This window comes from Papio anubis, chromosome 1 (genome assembly GCF_008728515.1).
Source record: "Papio anubis isolate 15944 chromosome 1, Panubis1.0, whole genome shotgun sequence".
NCBI lineage: Eukaryota > Metazoa > Chordata > Mammalia > Primates > Cercopithecidae > Papio > Papio anubis.
This window is the reverse complement of record NC_044976.1, coordinates 180,942,659-180,968,469: the sequence shown is the minus strand read 5'-3', so window position 1 is coordinate 180,968,469 and position 25,811 is coordinate 180,942,659. Positions and strand designations below refer to the sequence as shown.

The 25,811-nt window shown below is 41.2% G+C and overlaps 2 protein-coding genes across 4 annotated transcripts in view; one reads left to right on the top strand and one right to left on the bottom strand.

Annotated features, from left to right (window-relative positions):
- Window positions 1-25,811, bottom strand: part of STX6 (syntaxin 6) — a 99,373-nt gene that overhangs the window by 48,576 nt on the left and 24,986 nt on the right. Inside the window, exons 1-3 of one of the 3 annotated variants that reach the window (XM_003893441.3) lie at window positions 24,319-24,686; window positions 7,274-7,443; window positions 4,589-4,683 (exon numbers count right to left, since the gene is read on the bottom strand). In XM_003893441.3, the coding sequence (XP_003893490.1) occupies window positions 4,589-4,683; window positions 7,274-7,443; window positions 24,319-24,353 (300 nt within the window). In that variant the 5' untranslated portion in view covers window positions 24,354-24,686. The other 2 variants (XM_021929941.2, XM_031658027.1) reach the window with 2 other exon arrangements.
- LOC101021550 (major histocompatibility complex class I-related gene protein) overlaps window positions 24,823-25,811 on the top strand; it is a 31,907-nt gene continuing 30,918 nt past the window's right edge. Inside the window, exon 1 of the mRNA XM_017951663.3 lies at window positions 24,823-24,840. The gene's annotated coding sequence lies outside the window, so the exon portion shown is untranslated. The remainder of the gene's footprint in view (window positions 24,841-25,811) is intronic.

The following is a 25,811-nucleotide window of genomic DNA, read 5'->3' as shown; positions in this document are numbered from 1 at the left end:
CATTGGGAGGAAAATTATGAAGAAAATGCAGCCTTGTGCTGTGTATTATTTTGAGTTTAGGTTCCTTTTTCTACTTTTTACTCTTGAAAATTTTCTCTAATTTTATTTGAGCTTGCATTATCATAATTAAATATATATCTTAAAGTTGCAGTTTTTAAGTTTTATGCTTAATAAAAACCATGTGGGGCTATGTGTGCCTGTATGGGTGTTGCCCTGATGAGGCAGATTCTTCCAACAGCCATGTGGGTGAGCATCCTGTATGTGACCACCACCACCTGCAGGTAAGGATCTATGGCTTTCACTTCTTTTTTTTTTTGAGAAGGAGTCTCACTGTGTCTCCCAGGCTGGAGTGCAGTGGCACAACCTCAGTTCACTGCAACCTCCGTCTCTGAGTTCAAACAATTCTCCCACTCTGCCTCCCAAGTAGCTGGGACTGCAGGAGCCTGCCACCACACCCAGCTAATTTTTGTATTTTTAGCAGAGACAGAGTTTCACCATGTTGGCCAGGGTGGTCTCAAACTCCTGACCTCAAGTGATCTGCCCGCCTCAGCCTCCCAGTGCTGGGATTACTGGTGTGAGCCACCACACCCCACTGGCTTTCACTTCTAAGATGGCACTTTATTCATGTAGGTCAAAAGTCAGCAGATACCACACAACAGAACACCTTCATATTGGAATTTGGGATCTTAAACTATGTTACTAAATAGTTTCAAACATCTTGTTACAATCTATCATGCCAAAAACATAATTACTCATCTTCTTTTTAACACATGAGGTTTAGAACCAGCAGTCAAGCAGTGAGTCCCAATAAAATATGGTTCATCTGCCAAAGGAACAACAAATGTCCTGGTTATTTATGCTTCTGTTCCCATTTCACACTGTCTTCCAAGCTGAATGAATGAGACATCATAAATCCCAGTGCTTCCCACTCATAACTCTTACATTTCAAGGTCATCTGTGCACACACTGGATACTTCATCCTTTTTGATTAACCAAAGCCATTTCCATCTTGACTTATAATTGACTGTAAACAATTCTCACATTGGAGCAGGTTCAGTTTTTTTGTGGAGAGGGTAATAGTTCTGATTCTAACTTTTAAAGTTAAAGTCAGAGAATGTCAGTGAGGATTATTTCATAGATAAAACTGAGATCCAGGGAGGTTGAATGACTTACCATAGTTAAGATTTATTAAGGTCACAGCTTAGCCTAGAACTCAGGTTCCCTTACCCCTTATATTCACTGTTGTTCCGCCATATACTGCAAAACCTCTTGATCCTAAATTAAACCAAAGTCACTTCTAGGATATATTTCTAAAACACAAATTTCACATGCAGAATCTTTGTGTATAGGTGACTCCACAAGAGTAAAAATGATTACCTCAAAAATACGAAAGCTATTTACATGAAAACTTGAATATTTTGGTTTCTTCACTAAAAACTGCCAGCAAAACTGAATTTGTACGGACTTAAAAAATGCTTGGAAAAACATACACAAGACTCTAAACAAGGAAGGCTTACTAAAGGCATAACCAATGGACATTAATCAAGAAGAAACAGGCAATTTACTTCTTCAGGTTGAAGCAAAAAGAGAAAAAAAAAAAAACAAAAAACAAAATGCGTAGGGTATCACTGACTCCCCTGCCTATGAAACAGAAAGCATAAGTAGAATACACTGTTTGAAAGACAAAGTCAATCAAAATTTTAGAGCAACATTAAATGAAAGCCCACTAGTAATAGTAACAGAAGAGCTAACATAAATTTGTACAAATTCCTAGTTTGAACTTCATTTCATCTCATTTTCCAAATCTACTAACTCTCTGCTCCCTATTGAGCTCTTCCACCCAGAACCCAGAAATCTCTACGTACAAACACTGTTTAGCTAAATGTGGTAATATGGAATTATACAAAGTGTATTTTGTTTTTATTTTTAATCGAGTTAGCACCATTGCTATTTCCTTCTCTTCTACAGGACTTTCAACTAGAATATATTAAAATCATATCAGCAAAAGCTCAGTTAGGTACTGTTAGCCTACCACTGGTAAATACTAACAGCTTCCCCCAGAGGGGTCATAAATTTAAACAAGAATGATTTAGAACCCTAAAATATTCAGGTGGATCACATAGTTAAGTATGGTTTAGATCTCAACTCTAAAAGGACAGTAAGATTTTGAAGTACTAACTTGATTTAGAATACCTCTTATTACTCTGTTCTCACACTGCTATGAAGAACTGCCCAAGACTGGGTAATTTATAAGGGAAAGAGGTTTAATTGACTCACAATTCAGCATGGCTGGGGAAGCCTCAGGAAACTTACAATCATGGCAGCAGGTGAAGCAAGGCAACCTCTTCACAAGGCAGCAGGCAAGAGTGACAGAGCAAAGTGGGAAGAGCCCCTTATGAAACCACCAGACCTCATGAGACTCACTCACTATCATGAGAACAGCATGGGAGAAACTGCCCCCTCGATTCAATTACCTCCACCTGGTCTCTCCTTTAACCCATGGGGATTACGGGGATCACAATTCAAGATGAGATTCTGGGTGAGGAAACAGCTAAATCATATCAACCTCTTTCTAAGAATGTACTTTAAAAAGCTTTTCAAATACTAGAAAATGAACTTTGGATTCTTCTTTCCATTATACCAACGAACTTAATTTTCAATATATGAACCTCTAAATTTCAATCTGAAAACTTCCTAAGTCTACCTTGCAGAAAGAATAAATATAATGATTAAGGTTAAGGACATATGCTTCACTGCAAGGCCCCACTTAAATATTAACGTCTATAGGAGTGTCCTTCAAAAAAAAACCTACTACAAAAAAAAAAAAAAAAAAAAAAAAGAAAAGAAAAACTTATACAAAATAATTGGGGATTTACTTATCTTACAAAAAATATGTCACCTAACAACAAGGCTTCCTCATCCGAACAGTATTTTGAACTGGCTAGAGATTAAGAATGTCTAATCCAAACACTCACTGTGGATGGGGTATCTGAGGTTCAGAAAGGTTTCTCCCTCATTAAAATGTGGGTTTCTTTATAAACAATTTACATCTATGTATATAGAAAGGCAACTAATGAATAAAACAAGTAACAAGAATATATAAAGTTCAGTGATAATCTACCATTTGAAATAATTTCCAAAGGAAATCACATGATATTAAAGACTTTGGCAAACACATACTAAGGTTCCTGCCTAAGATGACTCTTAAAAAGCCATATGTTAGCACTGGTATGATCCCAAGTCTTTTTATTCAAGGAAGCTGCTTTCTAGTACATATGTTAAAGACAGCTGGTTCTCTTACATCTAGTTATGCTAATCAAATGGCTTAGCCATATAGTTTCAAAATATGAAACATTTTAATGACACAAGATTGTACTTAAATAATATTTTTTCTTAGATTATTTAATAATGGGTATTATTCTAAATAACTTAGAACTAAAGATTTGTTCACTTGGATCAATTTTTTACACTCTGATAGATGCTTGCTTGCTCTGGATAACTCTGGAATGGCTGTCAAGCAGTTACATATGGAAATGTCAGTAACATAGGTTGCAAGAGTTCCAGAAGCAATTCAGATGGCGGAAGAGGCTGCTATCCAAACCCAGTAAGAGTCACTCTTCAACAATGCAAAGTGATTACCAATCAATCAAAAAACCAAATGGTTTCTACAATAGTAATTGTTTTGTTCATCAAGAAATAGAGTACACTAAGAAACAAAAAGTGAGAAAGATAACCAGCTTGAAGAAACTAGAGATATGGACAAGGGTCTAATCATTCAGGATGACACCATTTGAATGTACCCTGCCCAAAGCCAGCAGATTACTGTCTTATTTTTACTCTCGGAAATAAGCCTGACAGGCCGGGCATGGTGGCTCACGCAGGTAATCCCAGCACTTTCCGAGGCCGAGGCAGGCGAACTGCTTGAGTTCAGGAGTTCAAGACCAGCCTGAGCAACATGGTGAACCCTGTCTCTACAAAAAATTAGCCTGGTGTGGTAGTGCACGCCTGTAGTCCCAGCTACTTGGGAGGCTGAGGCAGGAGAAACACTTGAGCCGGAAGGCAGAGGCTGCAGTCAGCCAAGATCGTGCCACTGCACTTCAGCCTGGTCAACACAGTGAGACGTCGTATCAAAAAAAGAAAGGCTAAAAACAGATTTCTTTTTCTTCAATCACAGAATTTTGTTTTTTTGAGGGTGCAGTGACATGATCATAGCTTTCATGATCCTCCCACCTCGGCCTCTCATCTTGGTCCTCCATGTAGTTGAGACTACAGGTGTCTACCACCATGTCCAGCTAATTTTTCTTTTTTTTTTTTTTTGTAGAGACGGGGTTTCATCATGTTGCCTGGACTGATTTCAAATTCCTGGGCTCAAGTGATCCACCCACCTCTGCCTCCCAAAGTGCTGGGATTACAGGCATGAGCCACTATGCCCAGCCAATCAGAGAAATTATATGTGGGGAAGCTCGCATTTGATTCATATTTAAAAAGTGGTTTCAGAGGTGACCTATTAGTTTACAATTAAGGGAAAGAGCTCTAAGAAGTCTGGCTATTTCTTATACAGATAACACAATAAGATCATATTCCTTACCCTGACAACTTGCCGAGTACTTGTAATGAAGGCTTTTCTTATACTCAATTCAGTTGCATCAAGGTTAAATTTTCTAGGATTTGCTTCAACTATGCGTAGGTCAAAAAGTCAAGGTAAAACAATTTCATCATCGAAGCCTGACAACATCCTGTTAACTCACTGAATCTCTCACATGCAAACAAATAAAATCTGGCTCACACTTTCTGGAAACACAGTCAGCTGGACACCATTCATTCTCCGACTTCCTCTGCCTGCAGCCACTGGAGGGAGGATCCCTTTGCCCCAAGACAGAGATGACCTGTCGGATTAAGAAACACAGCCCCCGCTGATGAGCTTCACTATAAACACTTAGGGCTATCTGACCACAGCTGAGCTGGGTTCTTCCTGTTTGCCAACACTTGTGTCTATCCTTTTTTGACTCCTGATCATCTTTACTAAGCCAGCTTTTGCATGTCTTTTTCTCCTGCGATTCCAAACCACTTCCAATTATGCCAAGATGCTAATCCTACTTCTTAATCTAGGGAGATCAGGCCTTCTTCAGAGAAGCTGCCCTCATTCCCTTACCCTCTGGCCTGGTCCGCCGCACCATGTCAGACACTCGCATAGCTCTCTACACTTCTCTTTCATAGTCTGCAGGTATCTATTTGTGTTATTATTTGATTACCATCTGTTCCCCATCCCTATCCACTCAAAGTTCTGTGAGGGCTGGTATAGTGTTTATTAATCTAATCTCCATAACCAACAAAATGCCTGGCACATAGTATACTCAATAAACATTTGCTGAATGATGAGTATCTATTAAAACTTTTGTATTTTTAATCTCACATTTTCTCTATCTCCCCTAACTTTTTTTCCTTCCCTCCTGTCTCAACGGAAGAATTATCTCCCTGTAACTGTGCTTTTGATCCTGCCCCCTCACATATTTGCCACTAATCTTAGAGAACATACTTGCCTTTTAATAATTTAAAAGGTACCCGGGGTCATCATGAATAACAAAAATTTACTCCATGTATCAACTGCATACGAATCTGTGCTAACTATAGGGTGATCCTGACAGAAGCTGGTTTTCTTGATGCTTTATCTCACTTAGAGAAAAAACAGAACAGAACTCAAGAGCATGCAAGTGGCATATCTTCCATCTAAAGTTTTGGTTAAGTGGGATTTCCAGTTGAAAAGAAAAGGCCATATAATGAAGTTTTTACAGTTCTCCAGTGCATGAGTCAGATCAGTGGACTCACTTCACATCAACACCATGAATTAGCAGAACAGATCTGCTTTTACTAAATGCAGTTTCATGGAACAAGATGCCTCTTCAATGGATGGCGCCCATTGAACATCACTTCTTAAACATGACAGTCTACAAAAAGATTTTTTGATCTCTAATTACCAAAGTGTAACACTGGCCTATATGTACCTCTATATGATAATGACTGCTAGCACTATTACATAAGCTGTTTGCCAGGCGCCATTCTAAACTCTTTACCTGTATAATCCCAATAATCCTATGAGCTAGGTACTCTTGTTATCCTAACTTTCCACTAAAGAGGAAACTGAAGCACAGGGGGTTAAGTGATGGGCCCAAGTAACATGGTAACTGGTTGTAATACTATAACATAATAAATACAAATTTGGTCTCTGCACCTCATTCCTGGCAAACAGCTCCTAGATCCCTTAGAATCTCCAGAGTGATGAGTATCTTTTGTATGTTAATGGCATAACTGATGGCGGGGGGGTTTCTAGATAGCCTCAGGATGAGGGGCTGGTCCCCAGAGAAACCAACCATGTGATCAGACAGTTGAAGCTTTCAGCCCCCTGCTCAACCCCACCCCAGGGGAAAGGGACTGACGGCTGAGTTGATCACCAATGGCCAACTGATGCGATCAATCATGCCTATGAAATGAATCCTCCCCAAACACCCAAAAGGACAGAGTTCAGGAAGCTTCCAGATAGGTGAACATGTGGAGGTTCCTGGAGGCACCTGAAGAGGGCCTGGAAGTGCTGCACCTCTTCTCCTACACCTTGCAAGCATCTCTTCCATCTGGTTATTCATCTGTATCCTTTGTAATATCCTTTACAATAAACGGATAAACCTAAGGAAACTGTTTCCCAGAGTTCTGTGAACTGCTCTTGCAAATTAAATTAATTTGATCTATGGAGGGAGTTGTGGGAACTCCTACCTGGTCAGTCGGGAGCACTGGTCACAACCTGGGGCTTGCAACTGGCATCTGAAGTGGGAGCAGTCTTGTGGGACTGAGCTCCTAACCTGTGGACCTGATGCTATTTCCATGTAGACAGTATCAGAAATATCATACCGACTTGTGAGGGTAGAGACATTAAAAAAAAAAGAAAAACAGGGTTTTTTTTTCCCCCTTTACATTGGTGGAGCCAGGACTTGAACACCGGGAATCTGATTCCGGGGTCCAGAGTCATAATCATTACACCATGCTGCCTTTATATATATATATATTTATAGTACAGGATTTGTCACACACTGTACAAGAATGTGGCTACTCTACCTTAACTTACTGGGCAAATACTTTAAACATATCATGGTACAAGGAAGAGCAACAAACATCAATCAATTATAAAAGAAAATGTTTCATCTACATAGTGGAAACAACTGGAGAAAAACTTGTCTATTTGTCTGTTTACCCAAAATGGCACAGACAGCACAGAAAAGGATATTGATGGTTTCATCAAGGTCCTCTAGATCCCACTCTATGCTCCGGAGGTTGTTTCTCAGCTCGTTGGTGGTCCAGTCGATTTCTTCCCTTGTTGCTGTGGAGGGGTCCTGGAGGAGCTCTGTCCATCTCTGAAACAATCCCTGGGCAGTGTTGACAGCTTTCTGTACCTCTCTGTAATCAAGATGAGGCAAAGGAGAGAAATTACAGGCAACATTCCATGGACAAGTTACTGAAGGATTTAGGCTAACATTTACGATCATACACCATCCTCAGCAACCACCATTCCCACAGAAGGCTCTTCACAGACAAATATCAAAGTTCAAAACTTTGATACACAGTCTGAGTATTATGTTCTCAGCTGATGCTTGGAATACAATATCCATTATTTAAGCAGCTACAATATCAAGTTTGTTGGGGAAGGACAAATTTAATATTTTTCTCTGAACAGACTATACATAACAGTATAATGAAGCAATCCTACAAATCAACTAAAGGGCAATGGGCATTCCCACATGCTTTCACTTGGTTTGATAGTATTAATAATTTATACTCAGATGAAAAAGTCCTAATATAGCCTTTCTTTTCTTGGTATGGGAGGAATGAGAATGCTGGAGGGAAGGTTACTCTTATATAGCTCCCGTTTTATTATAGGTTAACAATTTTAATCCGAGAAATTTTTAAACCCAAAATCTCATTCAATTTCCAAACATTATTAGCTTTAAATATACCTACTTTCCTTAATTAAGCAATACCATATACCAGATTAGCGTTTGTTTTTGTTTTGTTTTTGAGATGGAGTCTTACTCTTTTGCCCAGGCTGGAGTGAAGTGGTGCGATCTCGGCTCACTGCAACCTCCATCTCCCAGGTTCAAGCGACTCTTCTGCCTTAGCCTCCCAAGTAGCTGGGATTACAGGCGCCTGCCACCACGCCTGGCTAATTTTTGTATTTTTAGTAGAGACGGGGTTTCGCCATCTTGGCCAGGCTGGTCTCGAACTCCTGACCTCGGGTGATCCACCTGCCTCGGCCTCCCAAAGTACTAGGATTACAGGCATGAACCACCGCGCCCAGCCAGATTAGTGTTTTTCTTGTTCAGAAAATGAGACGAGGCCATTAAGTGCTATGATCTAGCGTGTTTTTAGATTAGATATAGTCACAAGATTTTAAGAACTTTTACCCCCACCATTGGGCCAACATCCACCATTTAAATGTTATAATCTAATACTACCACATATAAAAGCCAAAAAGGAGTCATTTTATAACCATACGGTCTCTCATGTTTAAAGATGATAATCCCACTGCTCCCAAACTATAAGAACTGTTTTGATTCTTTTATGATTTCTTCTGGAACAAAGACCACAAAAAAGTGTTCTAGATGATTACGGTGTTTGTTGTCTATGGCTTTAAGACAGAATTCACACACATCCTATACCCTGTGACGTTTCAAGTACTGGAAAAAAGAAAGCACTAACAAAAATGAAGAAAAGCACCTTACAATATTTAGGTCTATGGCATACTGATGAGAGCTAAGAGGCTGAATGTTAAACAGAGAATACAGCTACTAGGCGCAGGCTGAGTAAATAAGCAAGCCAAATGGACAACAAATCTACCAAGGTCTATTCACATCTAGTTTACAGCTTAGGCAAGTCACCTCATTGTTCCTTTCATGTCAGCCTTTAGACTTTCAGTGCTAACGAGAAACCCTATTTAAGATAAAATGGGGAAGAATTAAGTGAGGTGCAAATCTATTTTCTTTACTCTTTATGGGATCTGGGTGATTCAGTGGAGAAAGAGCTATGTATCATTTCTTAATGCAAAGTAAGTCATCCTTTGGTATCCTGGGGGGATTGGTTCCAGGACCCCCACAGGATACCAAATCTGCAGATTCTGAAGTCCTTATATAAAGTGGCATAGTATTTGCATATAACCTACGCACATCCTCCTACATACTTTAAATCATCTCTAGATTATTTATAATACCTAATGTAATTTAAATGCTATGCAAATTGCTGTTATACTGTATTGTTTAGGGAGTAAGAAAAAAAAAGTCTGGACATCTTCAGCAAAGATGCAACCATTCTTCTTTTTACTGAATATATTCAATCCTGAGTTGGCTGAATCCACAGATTTAGAACCCACAGAGATGCAGGGCTGATTGTATTGGTTTATTTGTAAGTACTGAGTATCATCTGTGATAATGTAAGACAGAGTTAAAGAGGTATCTGTAAAGACATCTTTTAAAGAATATAAAATTTATCAATTCTGTAAAGTAAATATGAATTCCTTTTTGAGAACTAGAAGCCTCAAACCAAGAAGCCTTGGGCTAGGGCTTAGGTTTGTTCTCCACCACCAGTACACAATTATGATGCTGGAATTAAATTCTAAGTAGCAATCTACGAACTTCTTTGGTCTCAGGAGACTCCTTTGAACTCTTCAAAATTATTGAAGACCCCAAAGAGCTTAGAGTTATGTGTACTATATATCTAACGCTATTTACTATATCAGGAATTCAAACAGACATTTTAAAAATATTTGTCAACTTTAAAATGTGAGCTTACATGTTAACAATGTTTTTATTTAAAAAATTCTAAAACAAAAAAAAATGTAGTGAGAATGGCATTGTTTTACATTTGTGCAAATCTCCTTAATAAATGTGGATTCTCATATCCATTTATACCATCAGTCTGTGGACATACATTTTGGTAGAAGCATATGATGAGAATCCAGCCTCATACAGATATATACTTGGAAAAGGGAGGAGAATTTTAATAGTCTTTTCGGACAATTGTGAATGTACTTTTTTGATAGTATACCAAAACTTGACAAGTGGCTGTTAAAGGTTAGCTGCAATGTGGATCCTAAAACTGTATTAAAGAACTTTTTAGACTTTCTTATTTTACAATAATAATTTTCTTGTTTTTCTTAGTTTACCAAGTAAAATGGGAAGGAGTATCTCAATCATTAGGGAGCTTTGTTTCCCACACACTACAATCCATTGGTCAATCTTATACAGGCTGAGATTCCATTATCCAAAATGCTTGGGACCAGAAATATTTGGGATTTTTTCAGATTTAGAATATTTGCATTATACTTACCAGTTGAGCACCCCAATCTGAAAATCCAAAATCCAAAATGCTCCAATGAGCATTTCTTTTGAGCATCTTGTTGGTGCTTAAAAAGTTTTGGATTTTGGAACATTTCATATTTGAGATGCTCAACCTGTACTTTGGATCTTTTACTTTTGGATGATTTTATAATATCATGTACTGGTCATTAGGAAAGTATTAGTCTACTGAGTACTGCAGAACCTCCAAATACCAGCTCATTTCATTACACAGTATCCAAAATCATATTTGTTACTATCACCACCAATTTCATCAGAAAAACTTAAGTATTGGCAATCTGTAAGAGCACAGCAGTTGATATAGGCTCTCCAAAATTCTGGGTTTTGTTCTGTTTTTTTTTTAAACAAAAGACTTTATCACGGGTAAAAATACCGTCAGTTATTTTCCATGAAGTGACAGGTTCACCTCATTCATTTGTGAGAAAATATCTCGAGAATTTTTTAGACAATTCTGAGATTTGAGAAAGCCTGCAAGTCTGAGGAACCAGTTTATCATTCTCTCCAGTAAAAATGAGATTTTGCTAGAGGGAAAAACAGCTATTTCAACTTACAACCCAATCACATAAGTGCTTTTCTTAGAGACAACCATTTTATTTAACAATACATCACAAAAAAGCTTCATGTACATTTCCATTTTGCCAGTGGAATATTAAAATATATACTAAGGGAGAAGATATTTACAAATTACATATCTGATGAATGACATATCCAGAATATATATTTTTAAAACTCTCAAAACTTAGTAAGAAAAACCCAATTAAACAAGGCCAGGCGCAGTGGCTCATGCCTATAATCCCAGCACTTTGGGAGGCCAAGGCGGGTAGATCACTTGAGGTCAGGAGTTCAAGACCAGCCTGACCAACATGGTGAAACCTCCTCTCTACTAAAAATACCAAAAAATTAGCCAGGCATGGTGGCGGGTGCCTGTAATCCCAGCTACTCAGGAGGCTGAGGCAGGAGGATCACTTGAACCTGGGAGGCAGAGGTTGCAGTGAACCGAGATGATGTCATTGCACTCCAGTCTGGGTGACAGAGCAAAACTGTGTTTAAAAAAAAAAAAAAAAAAAAAAAAGGCAAAAGATTTGACCAGTCACCTCAGCAAAGACATACATATGACAAACAGCACAGGAAAAGATGCCCAATATCATTAATGACATGCAAATTAAATCTTCAATTAGATACTACTACATATTTAGAATGGATTACAATGAAAACAAAACTGACAATGCGAAGTGCCTGAAAGGTGGTGGTGTAACCGGAACTCTCATACCTTACTGGTGGAAAGGCACAATAGTACAGCCATTTGGAAGAGAGTTTGGTTGTTTCTTAAACATATATTTAACATATGACCCAAAAGTCCCACTCCTAAGTGAAATGAAAACTTGTGTTCACACAGCCTGCATTTTTATAGTAACTTTACTAATAACAGCCAAAAATTGTAAACAACCCACGTCCTTCAACTAGTGAGTGGATAAACTGTAGTGTGTGTATATATATATATATTAAAAAAACAGAATACTATTCAGCAATAAAAAGGAACAAACTACAGCTACATACAACAACAGACGAATCTCAAATGCATTAGGCTAAGTGAAAAAGCTAGACTCAGAAGGCCATGTACTATACAATTTCACTGACATAACATTCCGGAAAAGGCAAAATTATAGGAACAGGAAACAGTTCAGTGTTTGCCAGGTGCTGGACATGGGGGAAGGACCAGAAGGCATACAGAGAAACGTTTTGGGGTGATGGATCTGTGTTATATCCTACTTGTAGAAGTGATGATTACACAACTATGTGAATCTGTCAATTTCACAGACGTGTATACCAAAAAGGTTGCTTTTCACCGTAGGTAAATTTTAACTTTAAAAAAATGAGAAAAATTATACTTGAGGGTCAAGATTTTATAAAATTAATAAGTTTTACTGTTTCATGAAGAATATTCTTTTGTTTGTTTGTTTGAGACAGAATCTCACTCCGTCACCCAGACTGGAGTGCAGTGGTGCTATCTCAGCTCACTGCAACCTCCGCCTCCTGGGTTCGATCGCTTCTCCTGCCTCAGCCTCCCGAGTAGCTGGAATTACGGGTGCGCACCACCACACTCAGCTAATTTCTGTATTTTTAGTAGAAACGGGGTTTCACTATGTTGGCCAGGCTGGTCTCAAACTCCCAACTTCAAGTGATCCGACTGGCTCAGCCTCCCAATGTGCTAGGATTATAGGCATGAGCCACCGTGCCTGGCCTCATGAAGAATATTAAGGGAATATATGACTTTTTTTTTCCTTTTTTTACTGTTAGTACAAAGTGATGAGGAATACCACAGAAAGCATGGCACGGCACCACTGCCTTGATTTTTGGTAAGGCACCAGGAGTTTTAGCCACCACAGCTTTGGTACCATCAGTGCAAATGTCAACACAGTGAAAAAGGCAGATAATATCTGAATATTATCATGAAAAGAGTTTTGAGCTGGTAGATCCTTCTGTGATCTACAATGTCTTAAGACACCGATAGTCAGATTGGAGTCGGGGAGTGTGCATGGGTGGATTCTAGTGGCACTCAGTGTGAAGCAAGGAATCCTTAAGCATGCAAGAAGTAAAGCATGTCCTGAGTAAAAAATGAAAGAAATGGCAAGAATTAGAAAAATGCTACAAAGCAATTGCAGAATAAAGCTCAGCACCCGACAGGCCTGACCAGTGAGTTGGCTTATTCCACTCTAAAGCTCTTACTTTTAAAAACAGGATTTCTGTTTAGTTTTCGTTTAGTAACACAGACATAAGAAAGGTAAACCAGTCGTTATTTTACATTTTTAAGATGGATGTTTTAAGGGATTACAAAGGTAGAAACTGCCAACAATGGCTCAGATCTTGAAAGACAGCCAGAATCTGCAGTGTATCAAGGAATCCCATCACAATAGCAAGCAAAGAGGTCTCTCTAAGTGTAAAACCTCCCAACCATTCTTCCAATATCATTTCAGCTCAGCATTAGCCTGAAAAAGAAGGCATGAACTGGGAGCAGAAACAATGTTGGTCACAAGTCTTATTTGGAAGCCAACTATTAACGGTAACCAGCATTTTCAAAAGCACGTGGGATTTCTAAACAGCTTCAAAAGCCACAAGACACACCTAATAATGTACAAATCTAACCAGGGAGACAACCCTCTCAATTCAGAACCACTTGTTAAGTACTTGCAACTAAAAACTGAAGGTTACTTGGCATTCCAAGTAAGTCAATTCATAAAACAGTAGCATATCATCATGTCACCTATTTGAGATTTGTGAGGGTTTTTACAAGAGAAGTGCCCATCTATGTGATTTCACATTTCTTTCTCAGGAAAGGCAAGGGACTTCAGGATCAGTTGGCTAGTGATGCATGACCCACAAATGCCCACCCACCACTGCTGTCTGTTCTACACAGCTAGCCCATGTGAGCACTGCACTCTGTGCGGAGCACTTCATTTTGAGAAGCGCTTCCCGCTGAGTGAGCAGCTACAGCTACTGACTTCTTAGGCAACAGAGATCCATTTTTGTCTGTCTCCAGAAAAGTGACAATCGCAGATAGTGCTTCTTTATCCCTTATCTTTATGTCTGATTTAGCTATTTTTTTTCCCAACTATGTAATCAGAAAAATTAAAGTCTGATACCCAGAACTTTCCATGAGGGAGTATACCTTGAAGCAGGTACACCTTGAATTTTCAGAGTTCTTCAGCTTAGCAAACGCTTGGTAAATAACAATCTGCTCACCCACAGCTTGGAGAATCATGTCCGGCAGCATTTCACTGAAAACTTGCTGATGACTTTCCTAGGAATTATAGTTTTAGCTGCTGACCCAGAGAAGCCTTTTTCAAATCCTTGAAAGACAGCTATCTCCACACATCAAGCAAATCTTGCACTATTTGTCACACATGCTGCCCAAAGCAGTCTCGTCTGATACAGGTAGCATTTCGTGGATACCAAAAGCCAGTGTTGGCAATACTAGGGATGTGGCTTTTCCCCCTTGCTGTCTACAGAACAGCCCATCAAAATCATGGGATCTGTCATCTTCTCATGGACTGAATTCCCTACAGACACCAGAATGAAGGCTCTTCACGGCAATTCACCACAATGCCCACAGGACCACTCACAATGCAGAGCTTTCCCAGTAAGTAGCTGTCAAAAATGGAAACACTGCCCACATCTTTGAAGAATGTATCTTTTGGGAAAAACAAAATAAAGTCATCCAAGCATCCAGATTCTTTTTTTTTTTTTTTTTTTTTTGTATGGAGTTTCACTCTTTGCCCAGGCTGGAGTGCAATGGCACGATCTCAGCTCAGCTCACCGCAACCTCTGCCTCCCAGGTTCAAGCAATTCTCCTGCCTCAGCCTCCCGAGTAGCTGGGATTACAGGCGTGCGCCACCACGCCCAGCTAATTTTGTAATTTTAGTAGAGACAGGGTTTCTCCATGTTGGTCAGGCTGGTCTAGACCAAACTCCTGATCTCAGGTGATCCACCCACCTCGACCTCCCAAAGTATTGGGATTACAGGCGTGAGCCACCGCGCCCAGCCAATTCTTCATAAATAAAAAGTTGATGCTGGCAGAACCAACCTCATTTGTTTTTGAAGTTAGCCCAACATTGATCCCTTGTCACTGACAGTTGAGCCTCTTTCATACAACCTCCCAATCTGGTACACCACCAAACTAGCCTCTGGGGCCACAAGTAACACATCCAGATGTCCAAAAAAAAAATCACAAAGTTTTCTTACTTGTATCTAACCACATTTGCCAAGTAAAATGAGAAGAATATCTCATTTTACATGGTTAGATACAAAAAAGCCATTATGGTGCTTTTTTCCCCAGTATTTGTCATTCAGTTGTACCAACAAATTGCATAATTGTAGCCACAACCCCCATCATCCTTTTCCCTGTTGTGGTTGAGGCGGGGTCTCACTATGTCACCCAGGTTGGAGTGCAGTGGTGCAATCACAGCTCACTGTAATCTTGAATTCCTAGGCTCAAAGGATTCTCCCATCTCAGCCTCCCAAGTCGCTAGGACTACAGGTGCACACCGCCATGCCAAGTTAATTTTTTTTTATTTATTGTAGAGACAGGGTCTTGCTGTTGCCCAGGCTGACCTCAAACTCTTGGCCTCAAGTGATCCTCCTGCCTTGGCCTCCCCCTTCAGCCTTTTTATTTCTCCTTTCTTCTTTGCCCATGCTGGCAGACTCTGAATTGGCATCTGTTCAAGTTATCGTGGTTATTTAACAATGACTCCAAAATGTAGTGATGTAAAACAACCATTTATCATGTCATGTCATGGAGTCTGTAGATCAGGAATCAGACACAGCACAGCTGACCTGTCCCTGTTCCACAATGTCTGGGACCTCAGCTGAAAAGATTAAACAGGCTGGGGCTGTAAAGGCATCACATCTTTCCATCTTTCCACAGTCTGCATGCATGTTCTAACAGAGTGGCTTCAATGTAACTGGACTTGTTACATGTTAGCTCAGGGTGGCCTACGCTTGTGTCCCAAGATGAAAGATGCAGACAGAAGGTATGCTGGTTGTCTTTTATGACTTAAGCTTTAGGATTCAAGCAGAGTCACTTCTGCTTCAATCTGTTAGTCAAAGCAGTTTATAAAGGTCTGCCCAGGTTCAAAGGAAGGGAATACAAACTCCAGTTTGATAAAAGAATGCCAGCTTCACAATTTAAGAAAAGCAAACAGCGGGGCGTGGTGGCTCACGCCTGTAATCCCAGCACTTTGGGAGGCCGAGGTGGGTAGATCACCAGGTCAGGAGTTCCAGACCAGCCTGGCCAATATGGTGAAACCCTGTCTCTACTAAACATACAAAAATTAGCCGGGTATGGTGGCATGCGCCTGTAAATCCAGCTACTTGGGAGGCTGAGGCAGAAGAATCGCTTGAACCTGGGAGGAGGAGGTTGCAGTGAGCCGAGACTGCACCACTGCACTCCACTCTGGGCAACAAGAGCGAGACTCGAAAGAGGGAGGAAGGATGGAAGGATGGATGGACGGAAGGAAGGAAGGCAGGCAGGCAGAAAAGTAACACAGGACAGAACATTTATTGGTGCAGCCATCATTGGAAAAAATACAATCTGCCACAACTCCTTTATCTGGGACAGCACCTACTCTGCAAGTCTCTTTACAGAGGGATATCCATTTCATCAATACAGTAAAAGAGGCTAGTCAAGGCTGAAAGCTTCCATTCTAGTAATGAAACGTGAAAAACTCAGGTTGAGCGAGCCTCTGCAACCACATCAGACTCCCACTCCTCACTCTCCTCCAACTGGTTCCTGCCCCATACCCCACAAACCTGGTTTCACCAGCAATCTCTCTGGAAAGAGGGGAGCTCTTTTTATTGCTTGACTTCTACATTCACGTCATTTGTCCTTTGTATTTGAAAGGAAACACATGCACAGGCACACCCTTTACTTGACTTTACTGCCATTTCCAAATTCAACCACACTGTAACATATTTTGTAGTTACTCTTGTGAAAATGAAACATCATTTTTACTCAGTTACCTACAACGATATACAATTTTTGACCCTAACTTACTGCTGCTTCCACAACTCGACCAATGACACTGCAGGTCAAAGTCAGGAGTGAATTTAACTTGTCCTCATTTTTGGTGCACTTGACACCATGGCCCATTATATCTATTTTCTTGAAACTCTCACTTCCTCTGTCTCTGTGACATTGTGCTGTTGTAGTTTTCTGCCAGTTTTCTCCTTCCTCTTCCTCCACTGGATCCCAATGTTTCTCAGCACTCTTTTTGTGGCCTCTATGTGCTCATCAGCATTCACTAGTTCAAAGTACCCCTCTTAAGTTGATGACTCCCCCACTACACTTCCAACCCTAGCCACTCAGCAAGGCTTAATTCCTGTATCTTTAGATGCCTATAGGATCATTCCATTTGCCTAAAAACAAACTAATCATATCCTCCCTACAGAACATAATGTATTCAAAACAAACAAAATAGAAAAATCTGCTTTCCTTTCTAGCTTCCTCATTTCAGCCAACAGTGCCACCGTTTTCCAAGTTTCAACACTTGTCTAGACAAGAGTCATTTTTGACTCCTCCTCCTACTTCTCACCTTGCACAACCTCTACGTAAATCCAATCACTGAATTTTTAGATCTGGATGGAACTTTCAAGATAATCTAGTTTGTGCTCACTAAACAAATAAGAGACCTTGGGGCTCAGACATATTGGCTGCTTGCCTCAAGTTCTTCCAACCCTGATTATGAGACACTTTCTATTACCAAGATTTATTTAGTTGCATTTTTGCAAAGCTTCCACAGAGACGGAGTCTTGCACTGTCACTGGGGCTGGAGTGCAGTGGTACGATCTCAGCTCACTGCAAAAGAGGGTTCAAGCGATTCTCCTGCCTCAGCCTCCCAAGTAGCTGGGACTACAGGTGCCCGCCACCACACCCAGCTAATTTTTTGTATTTTTAGTAGAGATGGGGTTTCACCATTTTGGCCAGGGTGGTCTCGAACTCCTGACCTCATCATTCGCCCGCCTCAGCCTCTCAAAGTGCTGGGATTACAGGCATGAGCCATCGCACTTGGCCCACAAATCCATTTTCTTTGTGGAATCAGAACATCTGGGTTTGAACTCTTAACAGCTGACTATAAGCAAGTGAATAGTAACTGCTAGTTTAAAAACTGCCTCCTGATTTAGAATTTATGATAGAAATCACATTAAATTTAAACTCCTCAGGCAGGTATTCAAACCCCCTCCCACTCCTACTCCTAACCCAAACTGGCTGACTTTAATACTAAGCATGGTTTCTCACTAAAACAAATTCTGTTTCAGTTGGCAGGTCTTCTTCCCATCTTTATCTTTCTCATTCCTGGTTCTAGACTTCTGCTGAGTTGTTTCCCCAGCCTGGAAGAGCCTTACACCTTAGCAGACACTTCCTTCAAGGCCCAGATTGACCCGCATTCCCAGTATGGATCTTTCTTTTCTTTCAAATCTCCACAGCATCTCAACTCTACTGCAAAATCTTACACAATGTATCTTTCACATATCTGCATAGTGTTCTCCAAACTAGATGGCAATTTGAGGAGCTAAATAATATTAAGCACTCAATAAATTTATAATAAAAGCTTGCAAAGTTGTTTTTACAATGAAACACTGGATTCTGCTTTTCAGAAAGTATTAAATGAGATATGATTTACATTCAATTTTACTGGGCCAAAATTAACAAACAAGGGTTATTTTTTCACAGTGACTCTACCAATAAACAGTTTTTCGACATGAACAGAATGCATGATGCCCTCGAGGAGCTCATAATCTAGTGTTAATAAAGCTAGATATGCAGACAGAGAAGGTTAAAGAATACAACATATACCATCTTACTCATTTGCTTACATTATTTCAACATCAATCCACAGCCAAAAACCTGGAAATAAAACTATTATCATGCTGGGCACGGTGGCTCATGCCTATAATCCCAGCATTTTGGGAGGCCCAGGTGGGCAGATCACTTGAGGTCAGGAGTTTAAGACCAGCCTGGCCAACATGGCAAAACCCCACCTCTACTAAAAATACAAAAATTAGCCAGGCATGGTGGCGGGCTACTCGGGAGGCTGAGGCAGGGAGAATAGCTTGAACCCGGGAAGCAGAGGTTGCAGTGAGCCGAGACACACCACTACACTCCAGTCTGGGTGACAGAGTGAGACTGTCTCAAAAAAAAACAAAAAAAAAAACAAAAAAAACTATCCTCATCAGACACACAAAACCTCCAAAGCAATAAAACAGCAAAGAGCCATGACTTTCATGCCTTTTATCCATAGGAGTGGCTCACTTACACTCTATCTCCACATGCTCAGTTACATGGTTTTCTTCTGGGTCTGATTAGAAGCTGCAAATTCTAAAACGAGGCTAATTCTAAAAGCTTGTCAGCAAGGGAGGAAAAAAACTACAGAACTAAACGGTCAAAATGGGTTCACTCAACAAACACTGAGTACGTCCCTACTGAATACAAAGATGAAGACTACAAGATTTAAATATGATATTTTCACCCAGTAGATTAGTAAAGATTTTTTTAAATGAAAATCCCAGTACTGGGAGACAGGGAACTGGGTCCCTCAAACACTTTGTGGGGCATAGGGGAATATTCTGGAGGACAATGTGGTAGTATGCATCCAACGCTTTGCTGTGCATGCCCTCTGAATTAGCAATTATGCTCCAGGAATACAGGCTATGAAAATCAGAAGCAGCAATACAGACCTATGACAAGTAGGCTTATCACCACATTAATTGTAGTGTGATCATAAATATAATTTATCCTCCAGGATGGACATTTATATGACAAAATATAATGCAGTCATTAAAAGCTGCCACCCAGAAGTTTGAAGGATATAAAGAAATACAGATGAAAGTGTCATAAAACAGGCCAGGCGCGGTGGCTCACACCTATGATTCCAACACTTTGAGAAGCCAAGGTGTTTGGATCACCTGAGGTCAAAAGTTCAAGACCAGCCTGGCTAACAGGGTGAAACCCCATCTCTACTAAAAATACAAAATTAGCCAGGAGTAGTGGCGCACATCTGTAGTCCCAGCTACTCGGGAGGTGTGGCAGGAGAATCACTTGAACCTAGGAGGTAGAGGTTACGAGGTTACAGTGAGCTGAGATCATGCCACTTCACACGAGCCTAGGCGACAGAGTGAGACTCTGTCCCCCCCACCCAAAAAAAAGAAAAAGTCATAAAACCATATATAAAGTATAATCCCAATTTTTAAAATGACCATATTTTATATATATAATATATATTTATAATAAATATATAAATCCTGGCCTTTCCACATATAAGCTTATAAAGTTGAAGTTTTTTACTAAGTTTCATTTTCCTTATTGTGAAATGATGACAATAATAATACCTACTTCATAAGGATAAAAAAGAGCAATCCCTGTTGTGGGATTCTGTTCTGAACAGGACATTGACAATGTCAAAACCCGCCAAAAGGAGCTTCAAACATTCAAGCACTAACCACTGCATGTTTAAGTTACAACAGCTTTCTAACTGGTCTGCTTTTTCATTTTTCCTCACACTGATGCATCCAACACTACTACCAAATCAATATTCCTAAAATCCCAATTTCATGTCATTTCCTTGCTTTAAAAATCTGCAATGGCCTCAAGATGAGATTCTCCTTAGGCCAACATAACTTGACCCTTTTTGACCTGCACTGGGAAGCATTGACAGTAGCTGTGAAATCAGGTTGTTCTAATTTGAATCCTGAGTACACCACTTATTAGCTGTGTGACCCTGGGCAAGCAAGTTAACCCCTCTAATACTTCCTCAGCTTCTCATCTCTAAAATATGGCTAGTATTCATCATATGGGTGTTTTTACAGAGTGAAAAATTCATATAAAGTGCTTACTTAGCACTTCATATGAATGCCTGGCACTGGAGATGCATCCTTTAAATGTGAGCTGTTACTACTGCTTCCCTAAACTGTATACTCCACCTGGGCTGCTCTTCTAGATCATTTCTAACACACACTGCCCAACTTAGGACTTCTGCTGGTGGTGGTCTCACCCATGAGGCACCATTCCATCACAATCACCACCACCAACAAAGAGCATGTGTTCAACATTTACACTAAATATTCAAGGTGTAGCCTGGAAATACAGGAAAAAACAAAAACAAAAAAAAACCAGTCTCAACCCTCAGAGCCCCTAGTCTAATAAAGACAGAGGAAGAGGTCCAATAATTCGGGGAAGCACTTCCTGGAGGCAAGGGAGATGCTTACACTGACTCCAGAAGGCTGCGTGGGTGAAGCAGGCAGTGTGGGTGCACGTACAGTAAGAGCATCCAGTACAGCAATCATAGTCACTGTATTGAGTCTGGCACTGCTGGAGTACTAAGGCAAAGGGAGAGCAGAGGCTAGATCAGGGAGGTCAGGAAGTGTTGGCACTTTATTCTGCAGGCCAACAGCAGCCACTGAATAATATTAAGTAGGGTACACCTGCCTGGGGCTCTAGAAAAGCTTACACTGTGCTGTCCAATACAGAAGCCACATACAACTACTGACTGGAAATGTGGCTAGTGTGACAGAAATTAAATTTTAATTAATGTAAACTTGGTAACTGACATGCAATTCAGTTATCAAAAAACTTTTATGTATATTTGGAACAATTAAGAGTATGTAGACCAGGCGCGGTGGCTCACGCCTGTAATCCCAGCACTTTGGGAGGCCAAGACAGGCGGATCGAAGGTCAGGAGATTGAGACCATCCTGGCTAACATGGTGAAACCCCATCTCTACTAAAAAATACAAAAAATTAGCCAGGCATGGTGGCGGCCACCTGTAGTCCTAAAAAAAACAAAAACAAACAAAAAAAAATTACCCAGGAAATACAAAAATTAGCCAGGTGAGGTGGCACCCACCTGTAGTCCCAGCTACTCAGGAGGCTGAGGCGCAAGAATCGCTTGAACCCGGGAGGCAGAGGTTGCAGTGAGCCGAGATTGCACCACTGCACTCCAGTCTGAGCAACAGAACGAGACTCTTGTCTCAAAAAAAAAAAAAAGAAAAAAAAGAATATTTAATGAACTTTAAATACAGATAAATTATTTCTGATGAAAATTTAATGTCCAAATTTAAATGTGCAGTAAGTGTAAAATATGTATTAGATTTAGAAGACTTAGTGCAAAAGTAAAATATCTCATCAATCTTTGTATTAATCACACGTCGAATATTTTGAATGTACTAGAGATTACATTAGAATTAATTTCACCTGTTCCTTTTTATTTTACTGTGGCTACTAGAAAATGTAAAATGACGTACGTGGCTGGCATTATACTTCTATTGGACAGCACTGATCCAATAGATCCCAGGACAGCTGAAAGAGGAAATGAGACCAGAAGCAGGAAGAACAATTAAAAGACTCTTTGATAAGCATCCAGGTAAGAGAGACAGGCTTGATTATCTAAATTCTGCCCATCTTCAAAACATAATTCAAGATATACTTATTGCCTCCAAAAGCTTTCCTAATCCTAACAATTCCCAAGGAGATGCCTTTCTCTGAACTCCTGGGGCACTCATCATCTGCAGCATTCCCTTCCACACTCATTCATTTGCCACCTGTCATTTCTACTTAATTTTGGGGTAATTTGTTTCTCAGATTAGACTAGAAGCTCCTAGGCCATAATTCAGGCATCTTTAATTTTTCCATGCTGTGTAATGCATTCTTGATACTTTTAATAAACACAGGTGCATGACTCCCAAAAAATCTGGATACACCTTCATGGGTGACTTTACCTTTCCACAGTAGAAGGTACTGAGAATCTCTTTTCCTTCAAGAACCTTAAAGACAGGAGCTAAAATGATGTAAAAGTCAATCAAAACTCCGAACCAATGTTCCAATAAAGTAGTGATATTTAATCAGTGAACAAGCATTAGACGACTGTATTGGATACCGTCAAGAAAAAAAAAAAAAATGCCACGACGGCAGAAGAATTTAGGCTTTTGACAAATTCCATAAAAAGTCAAACAAAAAATTTCTGATCATCTCTGATCTCCACTGCCAGAGATAACCTTTGCCAACCTAAGCATTAAGAACTTTCAATCAAGGAAAAAACACATTTTTAAAATTAACCCCTAATCAATTCTTCTAATAAATATCACATTTTCCAGGTAGGGAGTCACATATTACCAGTAAATCTACAACTCAGCATTTTCCCATCTAAATTAGAGTAAGGTGAAGAAAAAGTCCTTTCCAGGGAAATGTTAAGAAATATTATAAGTGTATTTTACTGCATCATCGATAAAATCTTTCACCTAAAATGCCATTTAAATTTTCTACAATACTTGAGTATACAACAGCCAGCTTGTACCACTACAAAAATAGGAAGCTAGCAGCAACTCGTTAAAAGCAAGGGACATTCTGTGGTGATCAGTACTGATTTGGGAACTTTGCAGTTTTCAGATTTTTCATGTTTGACATTTAAAACAGAAAACTGACACGTTTCTAATAAGAAACTAAAAGTTACATCAGAATTAATCTTCTTGCATTTGTTTAATGGCTACAAAGTGGATATTACAAAGTGCAGTTGAAGTTTCTATCTCCAAAGAAACAATCGAGCAAGATGGAGTTAGGACAGCTTACAAGGGAACAGAAGGCAGTTCTATTCTGAAAGGCAGAAGAAATAGGAGAAACCTGTCAAACAGCCTGGATGAAATCAAGGAGTTAACAAGCAACACTCATTTCCTTTAGCACTGTGAGAAAATTCCGGTTGCTAATAGAAAGCTGAGGAAAGTTTGGTTTGGCTTGTTTCATTTTGTTTTCCTTCCAAATCATCACTGAGTATGAACGACTGCTTTCCTCTCCTCACATTACTCAGTAAAAACTCCCCCCATTGAATTGTCTTCCTGTGCCCCGCCCCCGCCTCCCTCCCAGCAAACGTGCTCAGACGCCTCTGGGCTTGTTGTGGTCTCGCCAATCCTGCGGACGAGCGCTCCAAACTCAATGGACAATGGAGTTCACCCCCGTCAACACGAACTACAAAGCTCAGGAGGGCCATTTCCCTTTTCCTGCCCAGATGCTGTTTTCGCTCCTTCGAAGCAAGGTCCCATGCTCGAATAGACGGCCAGTGTGAGCCAGGACCTGCGTGTCTCCTTCTCACCTGCAGAGCTGCTGAGCCCCTCGACCCCCAAATAAGTTGTACCGCAGCGCACAGACCAAAAAGGCCCCACCACCACCAGGGGCTTGGCTGGGGACAGTGGCTTCACCGTCCAGGTAGGGATGCAGGAGACGTCTCTGGACGCTTGGTCATGGCCCTCAAGACTAAGCCGTCTCCACTGTGACCCCTCCCCAGCTCCAACTTGCCTCCCCTCCCCCTACTGCGAGAAGACCGAGGAGGTGCGGGCAGGCAGCACCGCCACCTCTTCCTCCAGTGGAGCCCTCGGCCGACACTCACCCTTTCACCACAAAGAAGGGGTCCTCCATGGACATGGCGTCCCGCCCCGGCCGCCTCCACCTCCACCGCGCACAGAGCGCCCGTGCCTCCCGGCCTCCTTCCGCCCACCCGGCCTGTTCCCGCAGCCGCCCGCGCCTTAGACTGGGGGACGCCGAGCAGCGGGCACGCGCGCAGGCCAGGTGCACGGGACCACCGCTGGTCCAGCACTCGCTCAGCACCACTGACCGAATCCCGGACTCCAGAACCGGCCCCCTCTGCAGCCTCCAGTCCCGGCTCCTCCCGGCGTGTCGGAGAGCCTGACCCCACCCCCAGGACCCTCGGCTGCGGCCAATCACGAAAGTCGCCTGAAGCACGACTTCCGTACCCCACTCACGTGATCAGGGCCTGCCCCTCCCCAGTGGGCGGGGCCTGCGCCTGCGTCACTCCGCCCTGGAGGCGGAGCCCTCGGGGCGGAGGAGGTGGGCGGCTTTCTACCGCCCTCTCCTCAGGCTTGAAGGTGAAGAGCGGCTTGTTCCCTCAGAGGTAGGCAGTCGGCTTTTCAGGATAAGCTGTGGTTGTACCTGTTTTGCAAAATCTTCTTACCTTTCCTCTACTTTTAATACTTGATTTTGACAGTATGTAATTTATAAATCTATCTGGTCCTCGACTTAAAATGAAGCATAGTATCTGATTATGATGCTACACAGCTCCTTCAAGTAGGGTCTTACTTTGTGTTGGAGAGTGTGCTAAAAAGTTGTGTATGCATCATCTCAGTATTCTTTGGGGGAAGGTATTATTCCCCTCCTTCCCCTTTTTGGGGGGCAGGGACTCTCCCTGTCACCCAGGCTGGAGTGCAGTGGCACAATCACAGCTCACTGCACCCTCGACCTCCTGGGCTCAAGCGGTCCTCTCGCCTCAGCCTCCCGAGTAGCTGGGACTACAGGTGAGAGCCACCACGCCCGGCTGATTTTTAAATTTTTTGTAGAGATAGAGCTCTCAGTATATTGCCTAGGCTGGCCTCGAACACCTGAGCTCACAAGATCCTCCTGCCTCTGCCTCCCAAAGTGGTGGGATTACGGACGTGAGCCCCTACGCCATCCATTTCTCCCATTTTGTAGATGAGAAAATAAGTTCAGAGAGGCTTCACGACTGCCTGTAGTCACACAGCCTGGACAGAGCAGAACTGCAGATTCTGTGCACTTTCCACCAGATGGGGTGTACTTTATGTTGCTGTACATTCTGCAAATAATCATGTAAAGTAATTTTTCATACAGCATATGGTGCCTCCCAGGAGAGCGCACCTACAAGGAATAAAGAAGGGGCCAAGTATGACAACTTCCTCTCACTGTGGTTCAAAGACTATTCTAGAAAACATTTTGCCCAGAACCTTAGCCAACTCATATGCTAGATATGCTATGGAGTTTGTGGATGAGGATTGTGGACTTTGATTGCTGAAAATCATTGAGCACTTAGTGTGTGTGTGTCAGGCAGGGTGTTAAGTGTTATCTCGGTTG